The sequence below is a fragment of the Vitis riparia genome, chromosome 13 (genome assembly GCF_004353265.1).
Source record: "Vitis riparia cultivar Riparia Gloire de Montpellier isolate 1030 chromosome 13, EGFV_Vit.rip_1.0, whole genome shotgun sequence".
Lineage (NCBI taxonomy): Eukaryota > Viridiplantae > Streptophyta > Magnoliopsida > Vitales > Vitaceae > Vitis > Vitis riparia.
In genome coordinates, this window is record NC_048443.1 from 26,541,080 (window position 1) to 26,564,026 (window position 22,947).

General features: G+C 31.9%; 1 protein-coding gene, 1 long non-coding RNA gene and 1 other non-coding gene across 3 annotated transcripts; 2 read left to right on the forward strand and 1 right to left on the reverse strand.

Moving 5' to 3' along the window:
* Nucleotides 1-2,133: 2,133 nt before the first annotated feature.
* On the reverse strand, nt 2,134-2,628 carry LOC117929345. Its single transcript, XR_004653740.1, has 2 exons — nt 2,559-2,628; nt 2,134-2,419 (listed from the first exon to the last, which is right to left on the reverse strand). It is a non-coding gene; the product is annotated as an uncharacterized LOC117929345 (long non-coding RNA).
* Nucleotides 2,629-6,360: 3,732 nt separating this feature from the next.
* TRNAP-AGG lies at nt 6,361-6,432 on the forward strand. The gene has a single exon. It is a non-coding gene; the product is annotated as a tRNA-Pro (tRNA).
* An 8,776-nt stretch (nt 6,433-15,208) lies between these two features.
* On the forward strand, nt 15,209-21,275 carry LOC117929390 (ubiquitin-conjugating enzyme E2 7). Its single transcript, XM_034849694.1, has 6 exons — nt 15,209-15,313; nt 15,413-15,515; nt 16,681-16,778; nt 16,861-16,961; nt 19,112-19,189; nt 20,856-21,275. The coding sequence occupies exons 1-6, from the start codon at nt 15,265-15,267 to the stop codon at nt 20,931-20,933; spliced, it is 507 nt and encodes a 168-aa protein (XP_034705585.1). The 5' UTR covers nt 15,209-15,264; the 3' UTR covers nt 20,934-21,275.
* The last annotated feature ends 1,672 nt before the right edge of the window (nt 21,276-22,947 follow it).

The following is a 22,947-nucleotide window of genomic DNA, read 5'->3' on the forward strand; positions in this document are numbered from 1 at the left end:
TTGGGCTCTTTCATTCAATGACAAGGCCCAAATACAAATTTGCTTTCATCTTCTAAGGTGGCTTTCAAATTTCTAATACATGGATTTAAAGTATATTAATCGTAACGATTCCATGAATCCTGACACCATATGATATAATTTTAATATGCATATAATTTAATTTTAGGTGGGTCACATGATATAATTCTAACATGTCTATAGGTGGGCCAATCTTCATTTTAGTCACCACACAAAGATTCTCGGACAAATTTTAAAGCAATGAGGAGATTGGCCGTACGATCTTTAAACTCTAGCCATTGATTAATTTAACAATTTAATTAATATTAACAACTTAAATTAATTGGCTAAAAATATTTAAAAGGAATAGTCATTAGGATCCGGTTGTAACAACCCACACGGCCACGCCCATGTGAATGCCGTCCCTTCTCGTGGCTTTAAAACACGTAAGAGGAGCTATACATTCATGGGCTGCGTTATTTTCTTCTCCCGATCCGAGGTGAGGCATCACACCGAATTTCAATTTTATTGATTGAAAATTTTCAGTAGAAATGCTTTTCCACGAGAAAAGTTTTCCGGGAAAATGGAAATGAATTTCCCGCTCTCCAGCCTCGTCCGAATGATCCGTCCGTACATCGTTACGGATTCTTCAATAACTGTGAACAGCTCTCAGACGCCGGTGAATCCGTGAATTTGTTCTGAAGGCAACTTCTTATTCTCGATAAATGTCTATACTGATTGCCCGAAATTCATATTTCCGATTTGCTGTCAATATGGCTATGGAAACTTGGAGGAAAAGGAAAAGAATTCTGAAGGAATATAGGTTTTATTATTTGGCCGGGATGAAAAAGTAGCAAGAAATTAAACTATTGTCTTTATTAAAATGGGAAATATAATTGGGAATGGAGTGTAGAAAACTTTTTTCACTCTTGATCACTCTCTTTCCTTTTCCTCCGATTTTTCTTTTCTTTTTCCTTATCTTTTTCTCACGGTTCATGAATTTGAAACTGAAGCTTAAGAAGGAAATATTTATATGCTGTTGTTTGTTAACTTTTTTGGGAGGATCTGATTTGCCATTTGCAATTATGGATTGGTAGCATAGTTCACTGTTCATGTCTTAAGTAGAGAAACTGTGTATAGTAATTTGCAGATGAAACATCAATTGCTTGTGAGATTACTTTAACCTTTTCCTTGTACGATTTTTTATTGGAATGAGTCTTATCATAATGATTTCTATTAGTTTTCACTTACCGGATCTGGGTAATGATTTACCTTTTCTTCAATGCTTGAAGTTACTCAAGAAATTGATGAAGGATTGACTTCAAGTTGGAGTAGGGGACCCTGATTTTAGTTCTACTGTTTGGTTACTTTATTCACTGATGGGTTTGGAATTGAACTCAAATTTTGCATGCCCTGAATAACACACACAAAAGTATGCACTAAAGGCAAAGCTTTTGGATTTTGATTGAAATGGGATTCCAAATAGAATCAAAACACAAAATGCAGGCCAGGTTTATGCTCTGTTTTGTGCAAGCTGAGGAATTACTTGATAATAGTTAAGAAAAGTATCTTATATACTTATTCTATTGACATGTAACTTGTAATTAAATTTTGAAAAAGTCTTCAACATGCCTTCTTAAGAAGCAAGAATGGTTTGGTGATATCTGCAAGTTTTCCTGTTTCAAGAACTATGATCTTTCCAGCACCTTGTTAAATTGTAGGGTTTGTTCACGTATCGAACCATGAATGGTTCTTCTACTAGAGGCATTACACCACAATGTTTTCCTACTAATATACTAGAAAAGAGTTTTAGAATCATGAAAATGTCTTTTGACCAGTGCCACATTTATTTTGACATAATTTAAGGTGATGGGGTGTTGCATATACAATTTATGTTTGGGGATTTATAATTAAATCAAGCTGGAGTTCCTCCTTATTACCCTAGGTTTTTTGTTTATGGCGTAATCTTTTAAAATATTTACAAGAAGTCAAACTTCAAACAAGTTTCTTGCATGTGAACATGTGTTGTACTATCATTGTTTTTCTTAGCTGCTGTTGTTTCTTACAAAAATCAGAGACTTTTCCTGTTGTTTCTTCCTGTTGGTGTTACAAGATGGACAGAATAGCATTCATGCATCTCTGATCTCAAGATCATTTTTTATGTTAATCTAAGAACAAAAATCATCCTTCTGCAAATGCAAGTACAATATACTGGAAATCATGACCTTAAAATATGCAATATTCTATGGTCTACCATCTTCAATTACAGAAGAAAGAGAACATGGGCATTATCAATTCTACTTACTAAACATAGCGCAAGCCCTCTATCATTTCATGGGTAGGATGGTGGGTGCCGATTTCCAATGGGATTGGGTCCTGATGGAACTTTCTGGATATTTCCTCTGATCTGCTGTCCAAATTTCTTCTTTTTCATATATACAGCAATAGTTCACATATAAGGCATTTTCATTGTAAGAAGTGAACTAAAAGAAAATGAAATAACTGAATGGCTAATTAGCAGAAGTTTACTAATAAATAGAAGGAATGGTTATGACACTCACCCATGTGGCAAACATATATCTGGTGGCTGAGCCTGTTCTTTGTTGTGCAGGTCCAGTATTGGAAGCAACTATAACAAACATCAGAAAAAACATATGAATTTACTTGTTGGCTATTGCCATCTCTTCCTGTGACACTAATTTAGCAAAAATAATATGGGTATCCAGGTTAGAAAGCCAGTTGCTTGCCTGGTTCCATAGCTCGAAGCATGATGGCAGTGGTGTAATAGCATTGGGAAGCTGTTAAGAGGAATGCCAAGATAAGATGTGCTAGAATCTGTTTCTTTTTCATCTTAGGCATGATCTTGTGCATGGTTGGAGCAAATCAAGAATTGATCTGTGGGGTGTTTTTCTAATGGGAGGAAACATTTATAACTCGTTCATGTGTGCAATTAATCATAGCTTAGTTTGAAAATATGGTCGACCTCCTAAAGGTGTTTGGGAATCCTATGCTCTGAATATTCCAAATGATAAGGCCAGAAATGCCTTTTTTCTTGTCATTTGTGGGTTGACTTCTCTTTTACTATCATGGTGACCATATCATGAAGCTATCAGTTCCTGCGTTCATTGTCTTTCTAGTGCCCAATTTGTGCTTCTCGTGACAGCTGTTTTGAGAATGAAATCTTGGGATCTGCCAATCATACAATCATCTAATTGGGCATGTATTAGCATTCTTTGCATATTTGTTATCTGATTTGTTGCTGTGTGGAACTGTTGTAGTTGCTCTTAATCAATTTAAACCATTTTTCCTTTACTTCATTAGAATTAAAAACAGCTAGGATAAGGAATGCAGCAATAACTTCCATCTATTTTACACTTTTATTTCTACCTTAAAATTTATTCTGTGATGGAAAAATTCAAAGTTTTAAGGACTTATATTAAATAAGGATGCTTTGCCTCTTCTAGAATACTATCTATAGTGCATTGGGCACTGTATTGAGTGGCACAGTATTGCTATTGGAACCATTGGGAGAAACGGTAAATCCAACCAAAACAGTTATGACATTAGCACTGCCTATGTGAGATGATTTAGGCAAGTTGCTCTGGTTGTGTTCCCATTTTCCTGAAATTGGGGTTTAGGTTCAAATTTTGGATACATCTGCTTGTGGTTAACAGAGCACTGTCACTTGATTAAGAACACAAATACCGGAACTCTTCCCTTTTGAATGAGAAAGAATGGTGTTTAAAGGGAATAACATGGTCTTTCCACTCAGGGATACCCAAATCATTGTCTTGCACCTGGTTTAAGTTTCTGAATAATACTGAACTGATTGCAGTACTGGAGTGAGAGGTGTACTTTCCACATATAGTGGTTGTTGTGCAGTGACTCGCTTGATGTCAAACCGTGGGAATTTTTTGTCAGGATATGTCAAATGATCAATATGAAACTATTAGAGCAATCGCTTTATGCTCTATCATTTACAGTGTTTTCAATTAACTATCAATTTGCATCCCATGTATCTCCCACTGTCAAAAAGCTTCAGCAGCTCTTTCGAGGACTACAATATCAGCAAGAGTTTTATAGTGTTTTCAATGAGAAACAGTTGCCAAAAGTGGGGCACTGCTTATAAAGGAGAAGACCCTTGTCATGGTAATGATGGTGCATGCCTCATTGACCTACAATGAGACAACTTATAATAATAGAATTTATACTGTTAATATAGATCTTCTGTCTGGATTTTTTTGTTGGTTTATTAGGCAATTGATGACATTGTCATTTTGAGCTTTCAATTCAAAGTTGGCTGGCTGCTTCGGATTCCTATTATGCTTGTGGTTGAAATTTCCCTAACTTTTCATCTTCCTTGTCCAGGAATGGAACTGGAAACAGCCATTTCAAATACCCATGACTGTTTCAATTACTCAGTAGATGCTTGAACTTGTCTTAAAACATTAGCTCTACTACTTGTTCTAGTATTTGGATTGCTGAAAAATTACTGGTATGCATATTAAATTTCAAGGTATGACCAAGTTACCTATCATATTAGATTTCAGATTGGTTAATCAGAAGTTTATGTTTCAATGTTTCTGAACTTATCACTCTACTGTGACTGAACAAGTGAAAATGTGACTGGCTGGATTAGGTTTTTCCAATATATCCTTTTCTTTTCATAATCTTGTGTTGCTTAGGTTGTTGCTGTCAGTTGATGGATTGTATCTGGATTCTATTTTAAAACTAAAGATCCTTCCTATTAACATTGGCTTTGCTGTCCAATCTAATCCTTATGCATTGTTAAACTTGTGCTTGAGCTTGGTCCAATCATTACTCTTGAATAAGTATGATATATATTTAGGGAAAAATTTGATTAGTGTATCGCCTTTTCCTCGTTAATAGAAAATTAGAAAAGGATAACAATAGTGGATGATGTAGAAAATTCCAGTACTAAAATAAAACAGGATGAAATGGTCTGACCTTATGGGCTGCCGCTGGCCTGCCATTTGCCTGAGATGTGGCCCATCTGAAACTATATGCTGGACGGGCCATCCAAAAAACATGTTCCTTACCTTCCACCCTCAAAAAAGCTATAAGTAAACCCTGTTTATTGTACTACTTTTAAGATAAGTCTACTTAGCTGCATATAACATGCTTGGATCTGTACAAGTAGCAATCTAGAAGTCCCCAAAGTAATTCATGGCAACCATTTGAATTGAATTGTTCACATCAAAAACCTCAATTTTCTAAATTTTTGGAAAGAAATATTTGAAAGCTCCTTCAGAAGTTTCTTAATTTGAAAAACTTGCAGATTACTTACTTGTTCATCTAAAGATACGGAGAATCCAAATACCTTTTTTTTCCCCTCAAAAACCTCAAATTTCTAGTCACATATCATTTTTCCTTAGAAGAATTTGTTCATGTGCTAGAAAAGTATTCATACTGCATATACACTAGCATGCCGTGTGACATGTTTTCTAGATTGCAGTCCACAAAATTGTGTGTGTGTGTGTGTGTGTTGTTTTCATTTTTCCTACTATTCACAAACTTATCAAATGGTGGTTGTTTGTTGTTAGCTTAGCTGTATGCTTTCTTACCATAGGAAAGCAAATCCTACTTGAATGAAATTAGGGATATGGATTTTTTAGATAGAATACTATATTCTATGAGTTCTTACTAGGGAAAAAAAAAAAAAAGAATTGTTTCTGAAATTTTTGGATTGAGGAATTTTAAGGGATATTTGTGTATATTTTCCCTTACTTTTTGTTGTATAAAACAGATTTTTATATGTATTGTGATGTGCACCACCCTCAAATTTGTAGCTGTGTGCAAGGACTTGATTGGCATCCAGGATATTTCACCATTGATTCCATCCAAATTGAGTGGATGAAGGTGATTGCTTTGCCTCTGCTTGAAAACCTTTTGGGTTTCTTTAATAATGCTTGTATATACTATATGCATTTGTTCATGTCCACTCGTTTGGATTGTGGCATTCCCTTTGAAATTGTCCATTGTGAAGTTGACATTGCTTCCTGAGGGACTGTTTTTACTAGAAGGGCTGTCTCTTTTGGCTTTCAGAATTCTGGTTCTACTTAATGCCATTTGCCAAGTGATTTTCAGATTATTAATTGAATTATATTTTTCACATTTCTGTGTTAAAAGATGTGGTTTATTATTCTATGTAACCTGCCTGCAGCATTATGCATTGTATAACTAATGCATTACTGTGCACATTTTTTTATTAATTGTAAGCAGAGCCATTACAACATGACTGAGGTTCCTTTTCCTCTTTTAATAGGCTGTGTTAGGTTTTATAAAGCAGACATATTTCAGATATTGTATGTGTAGAATTAATCTAAACTTCAAAAAGCCAAAGGGCATTTGGTCTAGTGGTATGATTCTCGCTTAGGGTGCGAGAGGTCCCGAGTTCAATTCTCGGAATGCCCCAAGATTTATGTATTTTTTTTGGTCCATATGTTATTGTCTCTCACTATGAATGGAGTCATTTGCAATTGTGTCCATATTGGTTGCATACGTTCTTTGCAGATATGTTGTCTCACACTGAAATGTCCAAATATCTCAAATCTAACAGTGAAGGACTGTTTGTTGTCACTAACCATGGTGCTATGGTTGCCACCATAGCAACATGAATCCAGGTCTGTGAATCTCATTAGCATGATGTTACACCACTACTGCTTTTTCTTTGTTCAAATGCCTTGCTCTTGTGCTCTTAGCCATTGACATTGCACCTCTAAAGAAGAATTCTTTGATAAACAGCATGTCTACACCTTTTACAAGGGACTTAAATGCTGACTAAGCCCACACAACTAAGTGGTGGGTTAGGGATGGGGCCTGTGGCTCCAGTGTTTGACATACTGCATTCTTCATCTTTGTTCCAGTCTTCCACACTTTCGGCGGGGGTCAGGCGGTCAGCCATCATATGACAAGGGCAATGCAACAAAGCTATGAACTGTTGACTCTGTAAGTTATCCTGATTACTCTTTAGTGTCTGGCTCATTTTTTTCTTCTTTTTCCTGGTCAAAATCTAACCCATGATATGTTGGTTGAAATAAGATAAATGAAATACAAAACTTGAGAAAGTAGAGGCCATGTTTGTAACGTTTTTAAAATAAAAGTTTGTTTAAAAATTTATAATGCTTTTAACTTATTTTTTATATTTTTAAATATTTTTTACAAAATAACTTTTATCTACTATGTTTTATTTCAATCATTCTTTGCATTCGTATAAATGAAAATTTTCAAAACAAGTTCTAAAAAAGTTGTTTTCTATAAGAAAAAAAAAATTATCAACATGTTTTTATGTTTGAAAATAGTTTTTCTAATTTTAAAAATGTTTTTAAAAATAGTTATAAATATGCTCATAATTTCTATCTAGAATTCGTAAAAGTAGCATTGGAGCATTACAAAATTCAAAAGTTTAAAAAACTAGGATATTGGACAACCCATACTTTGAAAGTGAGGTTCAGTCTTCAGATGCAAAGCTTTTAATTTTTATACTAAAAATTTGTTCCCACTTTAGGGAAAAAAAATAATGTGGAATTGATTGGTCACAAGACTCACAACTAGCTAGTCAAGTCCAACTTATGCAAAAGAGATATGAAATAAACTTATTTCCACATTGCGAACAAGATCTTGCAAATATTCTACATGTAACCCCATGTGAATTGGGCAAACCAATACAACTTTCTTCCTAGAGGAATAAAGTGACTTTGGCTTTAGAAATAGGCTCTAGAGGAGGATCTACATCACCTTAGCAAAGCCATTTCCTGAGAATCTTTAATGTAATTTAAGCCTGGGGCAAGGTACAGCCACAGTTTAGAATATGGACATGGAAACTTTTTGTGTGCATTTGAAATGAATGGTAATCCATACACAATGCAATTGAAAGAATTAGAAGGTCTCAATCCTGAGGGGTAGCTCAATTGGTCTGATGCTTACCCGTCAGGGCCCCGTGGGATTAGTCGAGGTGTGCATGAACTGGTCAGGACATCTACAGATATAAAATAAAAAATAAATTAAAAAAGAATCAGAAGGTCACAAAATAAAATTAAGGATATGTTTGAGAATATTTTTCTTTTTTAAAATACTCTTTATTTTTCAAATTATTATTGAAAACATTTTATAAAAACACTTAAAATTTATTATAAAAAATAATTTATTGTAAAACAAATTTAAAAAAAAAAAATTATCAAAAGTCTATAAACATCTTTCCAAGTTTAAAAATTATTTTCTTTTCTGTTTTTCAAAAATATTTACAAATGGGCTATAAGATATTTTCTTGATGTCAATGCTTGTGGACGAAATGTGGGTTGAAAACTTTCTCTGATTTTCATCTTGCTGTTGTTGAAAGATGAAAATCAGTTGATGATGAAGAGTGAAGCATAATAATTTAGTCTGCCTATATTTTTCATGAGGTGGGGTCTCTCTATCTGAGGTATTACACCATATCACATGTACTGTCTGTTAAAATTCAATGCGATGATCAATCCTTATGGAATTTCATGCTTCACAACCAACACACATTTCCCTTTTACTTCTGAATATTTATTCTAACATTAATTCTGATTGTAAACATTATGATAACAGAATGACAAAGGAGAGAGAGAGAGAGAGAGAGAGAGAGAGAGAATAAAAGGTGTCGGCTAACTTGGTAATTGAAACCATATTATTAATCAAATCACTAGAAATCTATTATCAGATGAATGATCCTTTATGAACTAAAAACACAATTTAGATAGATATTAATGGGTAAAAGGGTCTTTTTTTTTTAATATTTATATACCAAGAGAGTATCAACTAGATAATAAATAGATTGATAATGAAAAAATGATTTGATTTATTTTGAATAATAAATGTGTGACATCTAACTATACAAATAATTATTCTCTTAGGCTATGCTAAATGACATTTTAAGAATCAATTCTCTTAATTATAAACTTTTATTTATGAACTCAAATGTGCAAATTATAGTATTTTTTTGCTTATTCTCTTCTATATAAATTGTAAAAACATTATACAATTTTTCAAAGTATTGTTCATACTTTTAATTATAAAACAACTCAATTTTTTTAATAGAAAAACTTATTTTCAAAACAAATTTTTTAAAAACTTTTTAATTAAAATTCTGTAAAATGTATTTTTTTTTTTAAGTTAAAAATTATTCTCTCGTGTACAAATAGAAAATTATTTTCAAAAACGGTTTTGAGGTATTAGTTTTTGAAATATGATTTCAAAAAATTCTTTTATGTAAAAAAAAATGTGTTTATAAAAAAATAAAAAATAAAAAAGAAATATAATATCACATTAAAAACTTCTTCATTTGCTAATATTTAATTAAGATATGATAAATAAATACTTTTACATGTGTTTGGTATATAGAAATAGGAATAGAAGTAAGATAGAAATGGTGGTAAACCATAATATCATATAAAACGAGAGAAATCAAAATCCTAGTGAAAGTGGGATTTGGTTTTCATACTGTTATATTTTTTATTTGTATTCCAATTTAATTCAAACATATTAATGAATGAGAATGAAATTGATTTTTCATTTCATTTCTATTCTTTATTCCAATATTCTAAACATGATTTGGATTATAGGATACTTGCAAGGTTTTGATTTGGTTGTTTGACATAGATACATGTCATAAATATAAAACTCGAGTCTATGACTAATTAACAATTATATGCAAGCTTCCTATAAATTAGTGTTCATAATAGGTGTTATCAACCTTTTAAAATTATTTATATATTTCTTAAGTCTTAGATCTTTTTATTATGTAATCAACTGGCATGTTTTAACTCTATAAGAATATATGTCAAATTTCACTTAAATAATTATTGTAACCACATATTTCATTATCATATATCATTAAGATTAACCAAAGGGACACACTATCTCAAATTCATGAGATATCCGGTACATATTTTGAGATACCTACTGTCACTTACCTTAATCAAGAATAACCTAATTCATAGAGAATATATGAATACCTTAGGGTTTCACTTTTAGGTCAAAGCCATTGAAAATCTTAGCACTAACTTAATATTCTCTCAAGATTAAAATCTTATACAACATAATGGTGTGATGAAGTCATAACTACCCAATAACCAATATCATAACTCACCATAAGTTTGTCTAATGTGTAATCATACATACTAGTGCACTCATTATAGGAAGTTCATCATGATAACTAAAACAACTCATCGCTCCAATTAAGAATTGGTACACTACAACCTCAAATGAGTTGTTTAAGTTTATGAACCAGATGTGAACAACCCATTAATTTGTAAAAATTCTATGACTTAAATCTTTCATATAACTCTTAATGCACCTAAGCTATGAACAATGTAGTGATATAAGTTTGAATGCTTAACAAACATAATGCATAAATAAGATGGTGAATGGAAACTCAAAATCATAATATAAACATTAATAACATTCATTTATTGTTACATCATATCATATTTTTAAAGGTTTTATCCTAATAATTAACTATCACAGAAGATAGAAAACGATTAGTATCGGTCATCATCGTGACCTCTTTCTCTTTCTCAACAAACTTGAAATACCCCTTGTCGATATTATCTTCTATTTCATCCCAAAACACTACTCAATGATTAGTAGAATGTGTCGAATCATGCCATTTGCACTAATCTCTTCCCTTGATTTCTTCAAGCAAAGGAATCATGTGTCCTTCAAGTAATTTCACAATCTTATTAGCTAACTAATGGTCACAGATCCGATTAGCTTTAGTCACATCAAAGATATAATTATGACTAACTTGAAATATCCTCTTCTATATGTTTGCCATTGGTTTGCTAAAGTCCCCCCTGGTATAAGTGGCATTCTTGAATTACCACAACATCTACCTCCAGCTGAGTTTCCCTTGGTCTTCCTCTACTACAGAAATCTTGAGATTAGGATCTTTATAGTAGATGCCACTAGATGAACTTTTCTTTTAACTTTTTTCCTTAGGGATAACCTAATAAAGACCACCCTTGTAGCAAGATCAAATAAGTCATACGACTCCTTTCTTTTGAATTTTTTCTGTAGTTCAATATTTAGCCCATTCTAGGCAAATTTCATAGATTCCCCTTCTAAAATAAATTCACCATGCACTTATGCCTCATTTTCTTAAACCAGGTATTAAGTGTTTGGCCCACTCTCCTTGCATTTGCCTTAACCTAGTTAGATCTTCCATTAAAGTATCCAGTTCTATCTTAAAAACTGGTTATGAAATTGCCCCTCTATTTGTTGCCAGGTATGACAGAGTTAGGTAGGAAGGAAATATACTAGGAGAAGGTTGTTTTGGTAAGGGAATCGGCTAACATTAATCTCAGCTTAAGGAAATCATTTCACTCAATGAACAACAAATTGTCTAATGCCTGTATTAAGCTACATTCCTTCATCTGAAAACAAAGGTAAAAATTTTGTTACCTTTTAGGAGCTCAATGGTAAATAAATATACATCTTCTGAAAAATAATATAATATAATTATTGAATGTGCTTTGTATTAATTGGTTGATTTTATTAGTAGATACAAATAAAAAGTCTTATTATTATTATTTTTAAGTATTTTAGGTGGATATATATATATATATATATATATATATATATATATATATATATATATATATGCATAAAAATATATAATATATGTTTTTTATTTAAAGTGAATTAATGCAACATAACAAATAAAAATTTTATTAAATTATTTAGAACGTCATCCAATTTCATAGGAGTCGCACAAATGTGTACCAAGAATTTGATGGTTCATTTGTTGGACTGCAAGAACAATCAATCTTACCACTTATGATGTTCAAAAAAAAAAAAAAAAACCTATCAAACTTGATACACATGTTCTCAAGCAAAAAAATTAAAATTTATGAATTTTCTAAGTTACCACCTATTCCTTTTTATAGTTGACTAAGGGGTACGGGGTTGTCTAATCATGGGTCTCAAAGCCAACGATAAAAGTAATGTGAGAATCAAATTAAGAACAAGTGGAAGGATTGGACTTTGTGAACAAGTGGGAGATCATATCAGTGCTATGTTGTTAGGAGGTCGTAAACAAAGGGCTAAGAGCCTTAAGCCCGTCCAAGAGAAAGAAAGTTATTCAATTCTGCAATGATGCATCTTAATCACACTAGGAGAAGGGCACCCGAACCAGGGATAGGCACAATCAATCACATGCTATTTGTATTAAGGGGATTGGTAGAACTTATAGGCCTTTAGGACATGACTGACTGTTAACTTGTTTAGGACATTCTTATAGGAAGGGGCATTGCTCCATTATTGTGAATCCAACTTGTGTATGGGGCTTAATGTTGATGTCCTATGTTGTATGGTCTATGTAGACTAATCATAACATAATCTAATGTATGATATGTAAGTATCATGTGTTTTGATACATAGTAATGCATGCTTAAAAACATTATCCACTAACATGACAACTAATACATCTTGTTTTTTATATCTCCAATGCATAGACAAATCAATGTTCTCCTTACATAGCTACTATGCCTTAGTGCTACATCACTTTGGGTACAAATGTCTATTTCAAATACATCCCCGATTACTCATATACCCATAAAACATAGATGTCTGCGTTAAGAGGGTCTCTCCTACTCTACCTCTTGGTGAATGTGACATTATGTGTCAAAAGGCATTGATTACTTCACTCGTTTAGGAATGATGTTTCCTTTAGAATACTTATAAGTAAAATCATCCTCTACATTTCCCTTGAAAGTATCATCCTTTATATCATGGAAATCAATTGAGTAAGCAATGTTGGTCACTTCCTTAAATCATTTAGAAATACTTGTAATTCATGGAACATGACGTGAACATGTATAATTAAGATCCATGACTCAATATAGTCACGAGTCATGTAACTTGTTCTCTTCCAAAGACAAGTCAATAATATCATATGAAAATAATATTGCATGTAATACACAAATTAAGGAATGATATATTAAAGATGATCGAACCAAAAACATTTCACCAAAAACTTTTTATACATAAAAATATTGAAATTGATGTTTGAATAAAATCAAGTGATAATTGAGTAAACTTATTTTTAAAAGCCTTACCTACTAAAACATTCTATAAGCTTATAAACAATATTGGAATACAAAGATACAAAGATTCAAGAAATTTCAAACTAAAGAATTCAAAAAAGCATAATCATGTTTACATAAAGAGAGCAACTAATAAGAATGTTACTACACTATTTTTTTTTTTGGCTCAAGTTTTGTTCCGTTGGATTTTACTAACAAGATTTTTAAGGAAATAGTCGAAGCATTCTAATAGCATTAAAAGAATATTATACTATTTTTCCTACACTAAATTTTCTCATATAGTTTATACTGTGATGAGTCTCATAAATTTTCTATGACAATTTGTGGATAACAACTTGGTTACAAATGTTTGGATTATTGGTAAAACAACTCTTGTAATTTTTATCTCTTAGCCTATAAATAAGGTTTTTTGGGTTAATGAAGTTTATCATACACTTTTTTTTTTATTCTTATTTGGTTTTTTTTCTTAAAATTTAAATTTATACTTAAAAATTAAATACTCAAAAATTATAGTGCTTAAAATTAAGAACTACATATCATAGGTACTAAATTAATCAAAGTAAAAAGCATTTGATATCATTTTAGTTTTTAGTACTAAATTTAATTTAATTGTTTGATAATGGAAACTACTAAAGACAAAAAAAATGATTTATTTTACAAAATTAACCTTATATTGATTATAAAACAAATTTTAAATATTTTTTTTCCAAATTCTTTATAACTAATATATTAATTAATAAAAATGGTCCTTCCACATAAAATATCATGTGCATAGTTTCCCTAAAATAACTAAACAAATAGATAATTGGAAAATTTTCTAAATAATTGATTAAAAAATCTTGGGATTAAACTCTAACTATTTGGTTTTGGTTATGATATATTTCTTGTTTTTTTGTTTTTAAAATTAGAAACTAAAATATAAAATTACTACATCTTATATATATATATATATATATATATATATATATATATATATATATATATATATATATATTTACTTTATATATTTAAAAGTCATTTTTAGAAATTTTAAAATTTGAGAAACTGAAATATTTTTAATACCTTAATTTTTTAAACAGTTTTTAAAATCATTATATTTTCAATGTAAATATTTAAAAATTCTTGTATCTTTATATAAAAATTATTACTATTTTTTATTTTAAAAATAAAAAACAAAAAATATATCACGTACACTAAATAATTCTTGAGCAATTTGCTTACATAAATTAAGCATGTAAATATGACCAAATTGTATCATAAATCCTCTAAACTCTTAGATGTCGAATCTTTATTATTGTTGTTGGTAATTCCACATATGAAATTATCATTATCAAATTCATTGAAAAATACATCATTAAATATTGTTCTTTGAAGCTAGTCGTATAGTGTTATATAAGCAATAACAATAGTATTCTTTTGCTTAAAAGACTACTACGTAATTCTTATAATGAAAAAGTAGTTCTTATAATCAATTCAATTTAATAGAATTTGTTTGAATGTTTAATTTTATCGTATTAAGGAATTAAAATAAATAAAATTAATTATTATGATATATACATAGCAATAAAAAATATATAAATAAATAATACGGGAATAGAAATTCTTATAAAGTAAATATCACAAATCAATTAAAATAAATATTTTTAAAAATTTGATTCTTGTTCAAATTTAAAAGAAGTGGAATTTTATAACAAAAATTATTATTTTATAAAAAGTATAAAAATAAATAAAATAAAAGCATTATAAAAATTTATAATCACTTATTGCATTTTGTCATAAGTGATTAATTAAGCTTTTATTGCTAAATGAAATAAGTGATTTTTAATTTTAAGTTGTTTAAAATATATATTATCAAAAATACTTAAAACTTAAAATTCTTAAGTGGTTTCTATTATTTTTCTTTTTTCCAATTAATTTTATCTAAAATAATAATATTTATTAAAATTTATAAAATAATAATATGTTGAAGTTAATAAGATAATATTAGATAGAAGCAAATTACAAAAAAAACCAACGACTCCTACGTGTCGACAAATAGGAAAAGAAAGAAAAACCGAAAAATCCAGCGTGGCTGACACCTGCTCCAGAGAGTCTATAAATATCAGTATGCAAGAGTGCGATTGAAAGCTCCATCTTTGTCTGTCTAGATTCTCCACCTTCTCTCTAGTTTTTCCATATGGCTTCTGCATCTCAAGCCAGCCTCCTCTTACAAAAGCAGCTCAAGGGTCACTTCTCGCTGCCACAATTTTTAGGGTTTCATTTTTTTTTCTTCGAATTCTATGAGAAAATCGATTAATCTATTGATGTTTTGTTTTTGTTTGCAGATCTCTGCAAACACCCGGTCGATGGATTTTCGGCTGGTTTGGTTGATGAGAGTAATATATTCGAGTGGAGCGTCACGATAATTGGGCCTCCTGATACGTTATAGTGAGTAGATTCTTTGTTTATCCTTGTGGGGCTTAAAGTTTGAATCTTTTTTTTTTCTTTTTCTTTTTTATGGGGCTTTCGATGGTCTTGATTATTTGAATTTGGTGTCTTTGGTTGGGAATTTGGTGCGGTTGATGGAGATTAGGGTCTTTCTTGTGTTTGATGAGACTTGAAAGGTCTTGATGGTTTGAATTTTGATTTTGAGGTTAGGTTTGTGTTGATTTAATTGTGGGAGTTGAGGGTTTTGGTGTTGTTTATTGTTTGAGCCTTGGCGTGTATAGTTTTGTTCGAGAGAAGCTTGGGTTTCTGAATTTAGTGATTTGATTTTGTGAGGGTGCTTTAAAGATAGAATTGCTGCAAAATGTTATTTGGTTTATCCTTTCATGGTTTTGTTAAATTTCAGATATAGGGGCTAAAAATTTAGGAATGTCATGGTTTTGGTTTTTCATCAGCTGCGATTTCATAAATAGATGATTAATTAGTCTGGTTATGGTTGTTGATTTGTTAGTGTTGAAGTTTTGGGGTTTAGGGTTTTTCCTAATTAATGAGGATACCTAACTTGTAGATAGCCTTCATAGGATTGCCTTTTGACCGGTATGGTTTAATGGTATTCTGTTTTAAGTTGATATAACCTTTGATGTTTACATAGACCTATTGGGGGCTTATTATTAACACAGCATTCTATGTGCTTTGGATAAGTATAATGTTGCCCCAACCGTCCATATTAATTTAGCATATATCAAGCTCTTCAATTCTATAAAAATTTATAGAAATTTTGCACTTAACCCCCAAAAGAAAATGACTTTTAGTTTTTCCTTTCTTTTTTTTCTTTTTTTTGTAACTCTTCTTCTAATCCACTTTAGCAGAGGGAATTAAGGGATTTTTAATGTAGTATTTTGTTGTTTGGTGACCATGGACAACTTCTTCCAAAAGTTGTGCAATTTGGATTTTTTTTTTTTTTTTTCTGATAAGCAAAAGTTATGCAATTTGGACATGTACCCAAAAATCAATAAGAATATATGTGGCCATATGTTGCACTTGCTGTCATAGAAATTGGCTCCTCTGCTGTCATGCTCTTTTTGGATAAAAATTAAGCACATCTTTGTACTATATACATGCTAATGAATTCCAATCATGCTCATTGTTTACAATTATATCATTTCAGTGATGGGGGTTTCTTTAATGCTGTCATGACTTTTCCACCCGACTACCCAAACAGCCCTCCAACCGTGAGGTTCACCTCTGAGATATGGCATCCAAATGGTTAGTTATAGTGTTCTTTATTAGAGCATATTTTATGCTTTTGTGTAAGGGAAAAGTGCTTAAAGTTGCTGTCAAACTACAGTTTACCCTGATGGGAAAGTTTGCATTTCAATCCTTCACCCCCCTGGTGATGACCCAAATGGCTACGAGCTGGCAACAGAACGCTGGTCCCCAGTCCATACGGTATTATCTAAACACGTGAATCAATCTTTTTTTGCCTCCTTCAGCTTAGATATCTCCTTACATTGTTCCTTTTTGAGGCATACGTGATACATGCCATATTGCATCCAAATTATTGTGAACATATTCTGCACTAATATTTATTTCCTAACCTATTCTAGATGTCTAGATATTTCTACATGATTTTTCTGTAGACCTGATTGATGTAATAGCGTGGATGAAATATTGATTCTGTGTAGGACAAGAATATGAGAGATCCCTACCTAATATTCCTTTCTAGGTGTGCAGCTTCATCTTTTTACTTTTATATGTTGGGAGTGTGTATGTAAACTTTTTTCAATGTTGGTATCCTTCAATTCATTCCCATCTATTGAAACCTAAACTACATGGTTTGATCATCTGATCACAATCTGTCAGGGAAACTAAAACATGAAAAATTAAAAGTTAAGAAATCACAATCAATTTGATGTTGTAATCATGAAGCTCAAGATACTTACTTAAGGATTTTATGAATCATTTTGATATAACCCAAAGAAAATATATAGAAAGGTGAGAATTTAAGGAAAGAAATCAAGAAAGAAGAACATCCATGCTATGTAGAGAGGAGTCTTTTTGCTTCTCTTGCAGTGCACTAATAAAAGATTAATTCGGAAGTAAATTTTTAATAGAAGTTAATAGGAATTAGAACGTAAAAGTGGGAAATTAATTAGTGACATGTAAAAGGTGAAGATCACAAACAGCCTCTTGACAAAAACATGAACTAGTTTTTATGTGCAAATGGAAAAAAGGTATATAATGGAAGGAATGATAAGAGAACTTGTGATGGTGATCTGAGATACTCACTGCCTTATGTTCTTTTTATTTTTCATTTTTTTTCTTTTGTCCTGTCCTATGCTGAAGTGGGCAAGGGTCACCAATTCAGCAGTGAAGGCTGAAAGTTTCCAGAGCAGAAATCAAACCTTTTTGTACCTTAATTAAATATATGATATTGAAGTTTTAATCTATTGGTATAGGAATAATGAGCATGTTTTTATTAAGCAGAGCTATGTGCTTATGTCTCAGTAAACCGGATTGCTTGAGGTCTACACCAAACTTTAAGATTAAGCTTCAAGGGTTTCTAAGTGCTCCCAACCTGCAAGTCCTTTATGCCTTTAGGGGGGAGTCGCCCTTCCAAAGCATTGGCCAGGAGGGGACCTCACTTTGGATGGCAAGTGTGAGTCTTTTTAAAATGAACTAATAGTAATCCGTGCTAGGATTATTTATCTTTTTGAGTCCATAAGTATTCCAAAATATTTTAATCTCAAAGAAGACAGAAGAACATAGCTGAAGGAAGAGTTTGGGAGGAAAGGATTTTGAAAAAAAAATAATCCAGTTGTAGGCTCATATTTGGAAAAAGATTTGTGAAACGGGAATGGCATCAGCCCCCATTGACGGCAGCTAAACTGGTAGATGGCCTTACTCTATAACTAGAGGCCTCAGGTTCAAATCCCAGGCTTACCTAATACACAGTTTTAGGTGGACAGGTGTGTGTATCTGCTGTTGTCCATGCTCCTTGTAAGCGAGACTAGTATTATCAAAAAGGAAAAAAAAAAATGAAATGTGCACTCTATAAAGTTCAGAATTTAAACCTGGGGAATGAAATTTGTGTAGTGGACCATAAAGTATGCACTCTGCAAAATTGTTTGAAAATTTTAAAATGATCTCAGCTATGTGTCTCCTATACAATTGATCCCTTACTTGAGCTTTTATAGTTATGCAGAATATTCTAGAAACGAAGGCAGCTACTCAGTTTTAAATAATCTTTTTTTTTGCTTAACGTGACGAGTACCATTCATTGGCTTTAAAAAGAATACTACATATAAATTGAAAGAAATGTTTTCATATTGCTATAACATGTGCAGCATACATTTTTCTTCTATTCTTTAAATAGATTCACTGCATTGACTTCATTTCAAAAGGTTCTCCATTTATTTTCTTTTTCTCAGTATCCCTAGAAACTGCTTTTTTGTTTTATTTTGCATATTCCAATCTTGATCTTAAACATATATTTGTGCTTTGCTCAATTAAGTTGTGTGATTATTTGTGGTTTTTTCTCCTCTCTTTCTCGTAATTTTATGTCTATTTATGAAACTAACTATGGTTCTAATTTTCAGGTTGAAAGCATAGTCTTAAGTATAATATCAATGCTGTCAAGTCCTAATGACGAATCTCCCGCAAATGTTGAAGCTGCTGTAAGTGTAGTGTTAATGTTTTTCTATTTTTACCACATATATGTAATCACTAATGTGGAATGGTATTTGTGCATTTGTTTTTTGTTTTGTTTTCTGAGGCCTTTATCATGTGAGATTGATTTTTAATCAGAAACAACGGTAAAAATTTCATATCTTCAAATCCTCTACAGTAGAGCAGAAAATGAGATGACAAAGACTTGATGTCTTAAAAACTCGGTTCTTAAAATTAAGAGGTGCAATTACTTCATTCTAGGTGATAGTTAAAGGAACTTGTCATCTTAGTTTACCCCTTGTAAGTTCCGGTTTTCCATTCTCCCTTTCTTGATGATATAATTTGGTTTTAAGTCACTGAAGGAGTAGTTAGTGCTCATGAAATGGACTAGCTGCCATAAACAATCTGGTAGCATCCACTTTTAGTAGATATTGATATTGAGTTTTCTAAGTACATCATCAACTTCATTCTTGTGTTTAAGAACCATTAGCAGTTGGATTGATGCATTAAGCAGATCTTTGTCCTCTTGATGGCATGATACATTTCAAGACCTGCATTAGACATGATGAGATGGGTCTGTTTCCATATCATCTGAAACACTAAAAACTGTAAAAATCTTACACAACCACCATTAATGCGAAGTTTCTCAAAATTGTTTCAAGGAGAACATTTCTATGTTGAGAGTGGTTTTGAGTAATTCATAGCCTTGTAAAACTAATTGGTTGCTTGCTTGCTGCACTTCGCCTTTTCAATTACATTGCCTGAAAAAATTTTCAATGTTTGTTATTAACAAGGCTTCAGACAGTGATAAAAACGTATCAATAGGATTATCTAGATGAATACCAAGGATGATCTTTAAATGCTTCTTTTTGGTGGTTCTCTTGATAAAAGTATTGTGTTCAAATTCAACCATTGGTAGGAATCTTGTTACATGAGTGCTAGCTAGGCATTCAATATCTGTTCACCAGTATGGGGATTGAGAGGACTAGAATGCAAAGTTTTCATAGACTTCTGTTTTCTTGTCCTAATGAAGAAAAAGTTATGCTTATTTCATTAATTTTCATTTTCTTTTTCCCTTTTGTCACCCTATTTTGGAGGTGGAAAGTAGTGTGAGGGACAGGGTGCACTGGGTCCTTAGCACATGGATTTCCAATTAAGAGTATGATTATGATTTGAAATTATTTTCAAGGTAGCCCATCACGATGAGGAAATAATGCATTTCTTGATCATCAAGAATCCTTTCTCCATCAAAAAAACCTCATGCATATGTTTATTTTTGTTTTTATTTTATAATGTTTAAGTCCTAGAACATGTATCTAGACCAGATGTGGCCTATCTCAATCATTTTGCGCCGTAACCAGCCTGTCAACCAGCTAACCAGCGTGGACAATTTATTGTTCAGACGTTGCATATATTTGAATTTGAGGAAGTTTTTGAGTGACTTTAGTGTTAGCATATATTTGTGTGTTTCTTTGTCCATACCCCAGTTTCGAATGCATAGGACATTTGAATACTCTGAACAATAGCAAGGCTTGCTAAGCATTGAACCCACCATGTTGGTGTGCTTTCTTGAATGATTTACAGATCCAAATCATCCAATTATGTTTTACTCGAGTTTGTGCCAAATGCCTTGCTGTGACAGATCTTGACATATACCTGAATGTGTAATTGCAGAAAGAATGGAGAGACAAAAGGGATGAATTTAAGAAGAAAGTCGGTCGGTGTGTGAGACGGTCACAAGAAATGCTATGACATGGCCACCATCCCCTACACCAGTTCGGACCTGCTCATCCTTTTCTCCAGAGAGGGACAGGGACAAGCCCCTCTGCCAGACCATATACTGCTTCATAAAGAATCTCCATTGAAGTTCTTATTCCAAATCCATCAGCTTCCCTTTTTGTGTTTCTTATTAGTAATTAATTACCATAACTTCCAGATATTCAGATATCAAATCATGTTTTGGCTTTGTGTCTAATTTTTCTCTTCTCTGTCTTCTTCCTTTTTTCTCTCCTTTCTTCTGTGTGTGAAGTCTCCCCTGTGGACGTTTTAGTCAAAAGATTAAAATGATTAATATTCCTTTCATCTTGTTCTTGATTTGCACTAGCTTTCAGATCCTGTTTGGTAGGAAGTTTCTGTGGAATAATTATCATGTTATGAATGATATACGGGATTTAGATCAAATGCTATCACGAGTCATATGACTCAAGAATCACGAGTCATTTGGGCTGTTCCAGTGACTAATCAAACAGCAGTCAACTCAATTTGAATTAAGGGGGGAAGGAGTGTAAGGACGATTAGTCTGATATTAAAAGTGGGCCAGCAGACAGGTAGTGCGTAAAAACGCGGGAAGAGTTTTCGAGATGGTTCTCAGAAACCCAAAAGAAAGAAAGAAAGAAAAGGCTCCTCGTTAGAAATGCAATTATCCAACTCATAATTTGGTTCCTAAAAAATTTCCCATATTCAGATTTCAATCATTTAATCAAGGGTGGAGGATCACGTACCACATTGAAATGTATCATCTACTCCATCATTCATTGACTTCTTCAAACGGTAGAAACTTTCAGCCGTACATAATGAGAACATGCTCATACATGATACATGGCCACTGAAATCACTAATACATGTAATAATTGGCTACTAGAGGTTTTGGTATTTATATCATTCACATTTTTCTTGAAACCATGGACCCTCCTCCCTCCTCTTTGGCATATATCCGATATCCCCCACCCACCATTACTTGTCTTTTTCCCAAACCGATAATGTTGGTTCACAAGATGATATATATGTCTGCTCCACGCCTAATTCCATGATCAGATTGATTTAATTGATGTTAAAACCCTAATCATGGTTTATGTATTTGGTTATTTTCCTATTGGATTTAATGGTCGGTGATTAGCTTTATTGATTGATTTGATTGGAGTAATGAATTACAACAAATTGTATAAATAATTAGAGAGCCTAAAAATTAATATGAATGAAGCATGAAAGTGGGATGAGGGGAGCTTTCAGCTTTGAAAGATGTAGTAAAAAGAGGAGGAGAAGGGTGGGGGGGACTGACCAATGGAGATTGGAGGAGGGGTGAAGATGGAGGAGGATGCTCCTGTTGAGGGAACCGAATCTGAGCCCACCACTGACACTTAGTATCATTCTACAATGTGAAAGCGTTTCTCTTTCCCAGGCGCCAATAAATGCGGGTGACTCTATCCACCTAAGCCCACCTACCATCTTTGAAAATTCTAAATCCAAACCAATACATATCCAAAAACAACAAACATAACTGTTCAAAAAGAAAAAGCACATTTGGGTCCAGAAAATGTTTTTTTTTTTTAATTTTAAAAATAAAACATTACATATAAAATTAATATTAAAAATAAATTAAAAATATTTCAAATTCCTAAATCTATAAAACATTTAAAAAAAAAAATTTTAATTATTTTTCAAAACTATTTCTGTTTGATATTTTTGTTATCTTATAAATTGTTTCATGTTTCCTGAATTATTTTAACTGGGCAACACTTTAGGTGTAGAAATAGCCCCTAACAAACAAAAAAAATATATATTTTAGTGTTAAAGTAATTTGTTTTAAAATTTCAATTATTTTTAAATATATTTGTTTTTAAATTTATTACTTTTTAAAGATATTTTTTACTTTTATTTAAATGATTTTTTTTTTCAATCTTTAAATTTGTTAATAATTAAATATTTTAGATAAAACAAAATCAATTTTATTTTTGAAAATTCTGTATAACTTCTATCTTAAAAACAA

Bases quoted from the DNA above. Each gene is read 5' to 3' on its own strand.
- LOC117929390 (XM_034849694.1), top strand. From the start codon at position 15,265: ATGGCTTCTGCATCTCAAGCCAGCCTCCTCTTACAAAAGCAGCTCAAG. The intron at 16,779-16,860 runs GTTAGTTATAGT...GTCAAACTACAG, and splicing joins TGAGATATGGCATCCAAATG to TTTACCCTGATGGGAAAGTT. The intron at 19,190-20,855 runs GTAAGTGTAGTG...GTGTAATTGCAG, and splicing joins CCGCAAATGTTGAAGCTGCT to AAAGAATGGAGAGACAAAAG.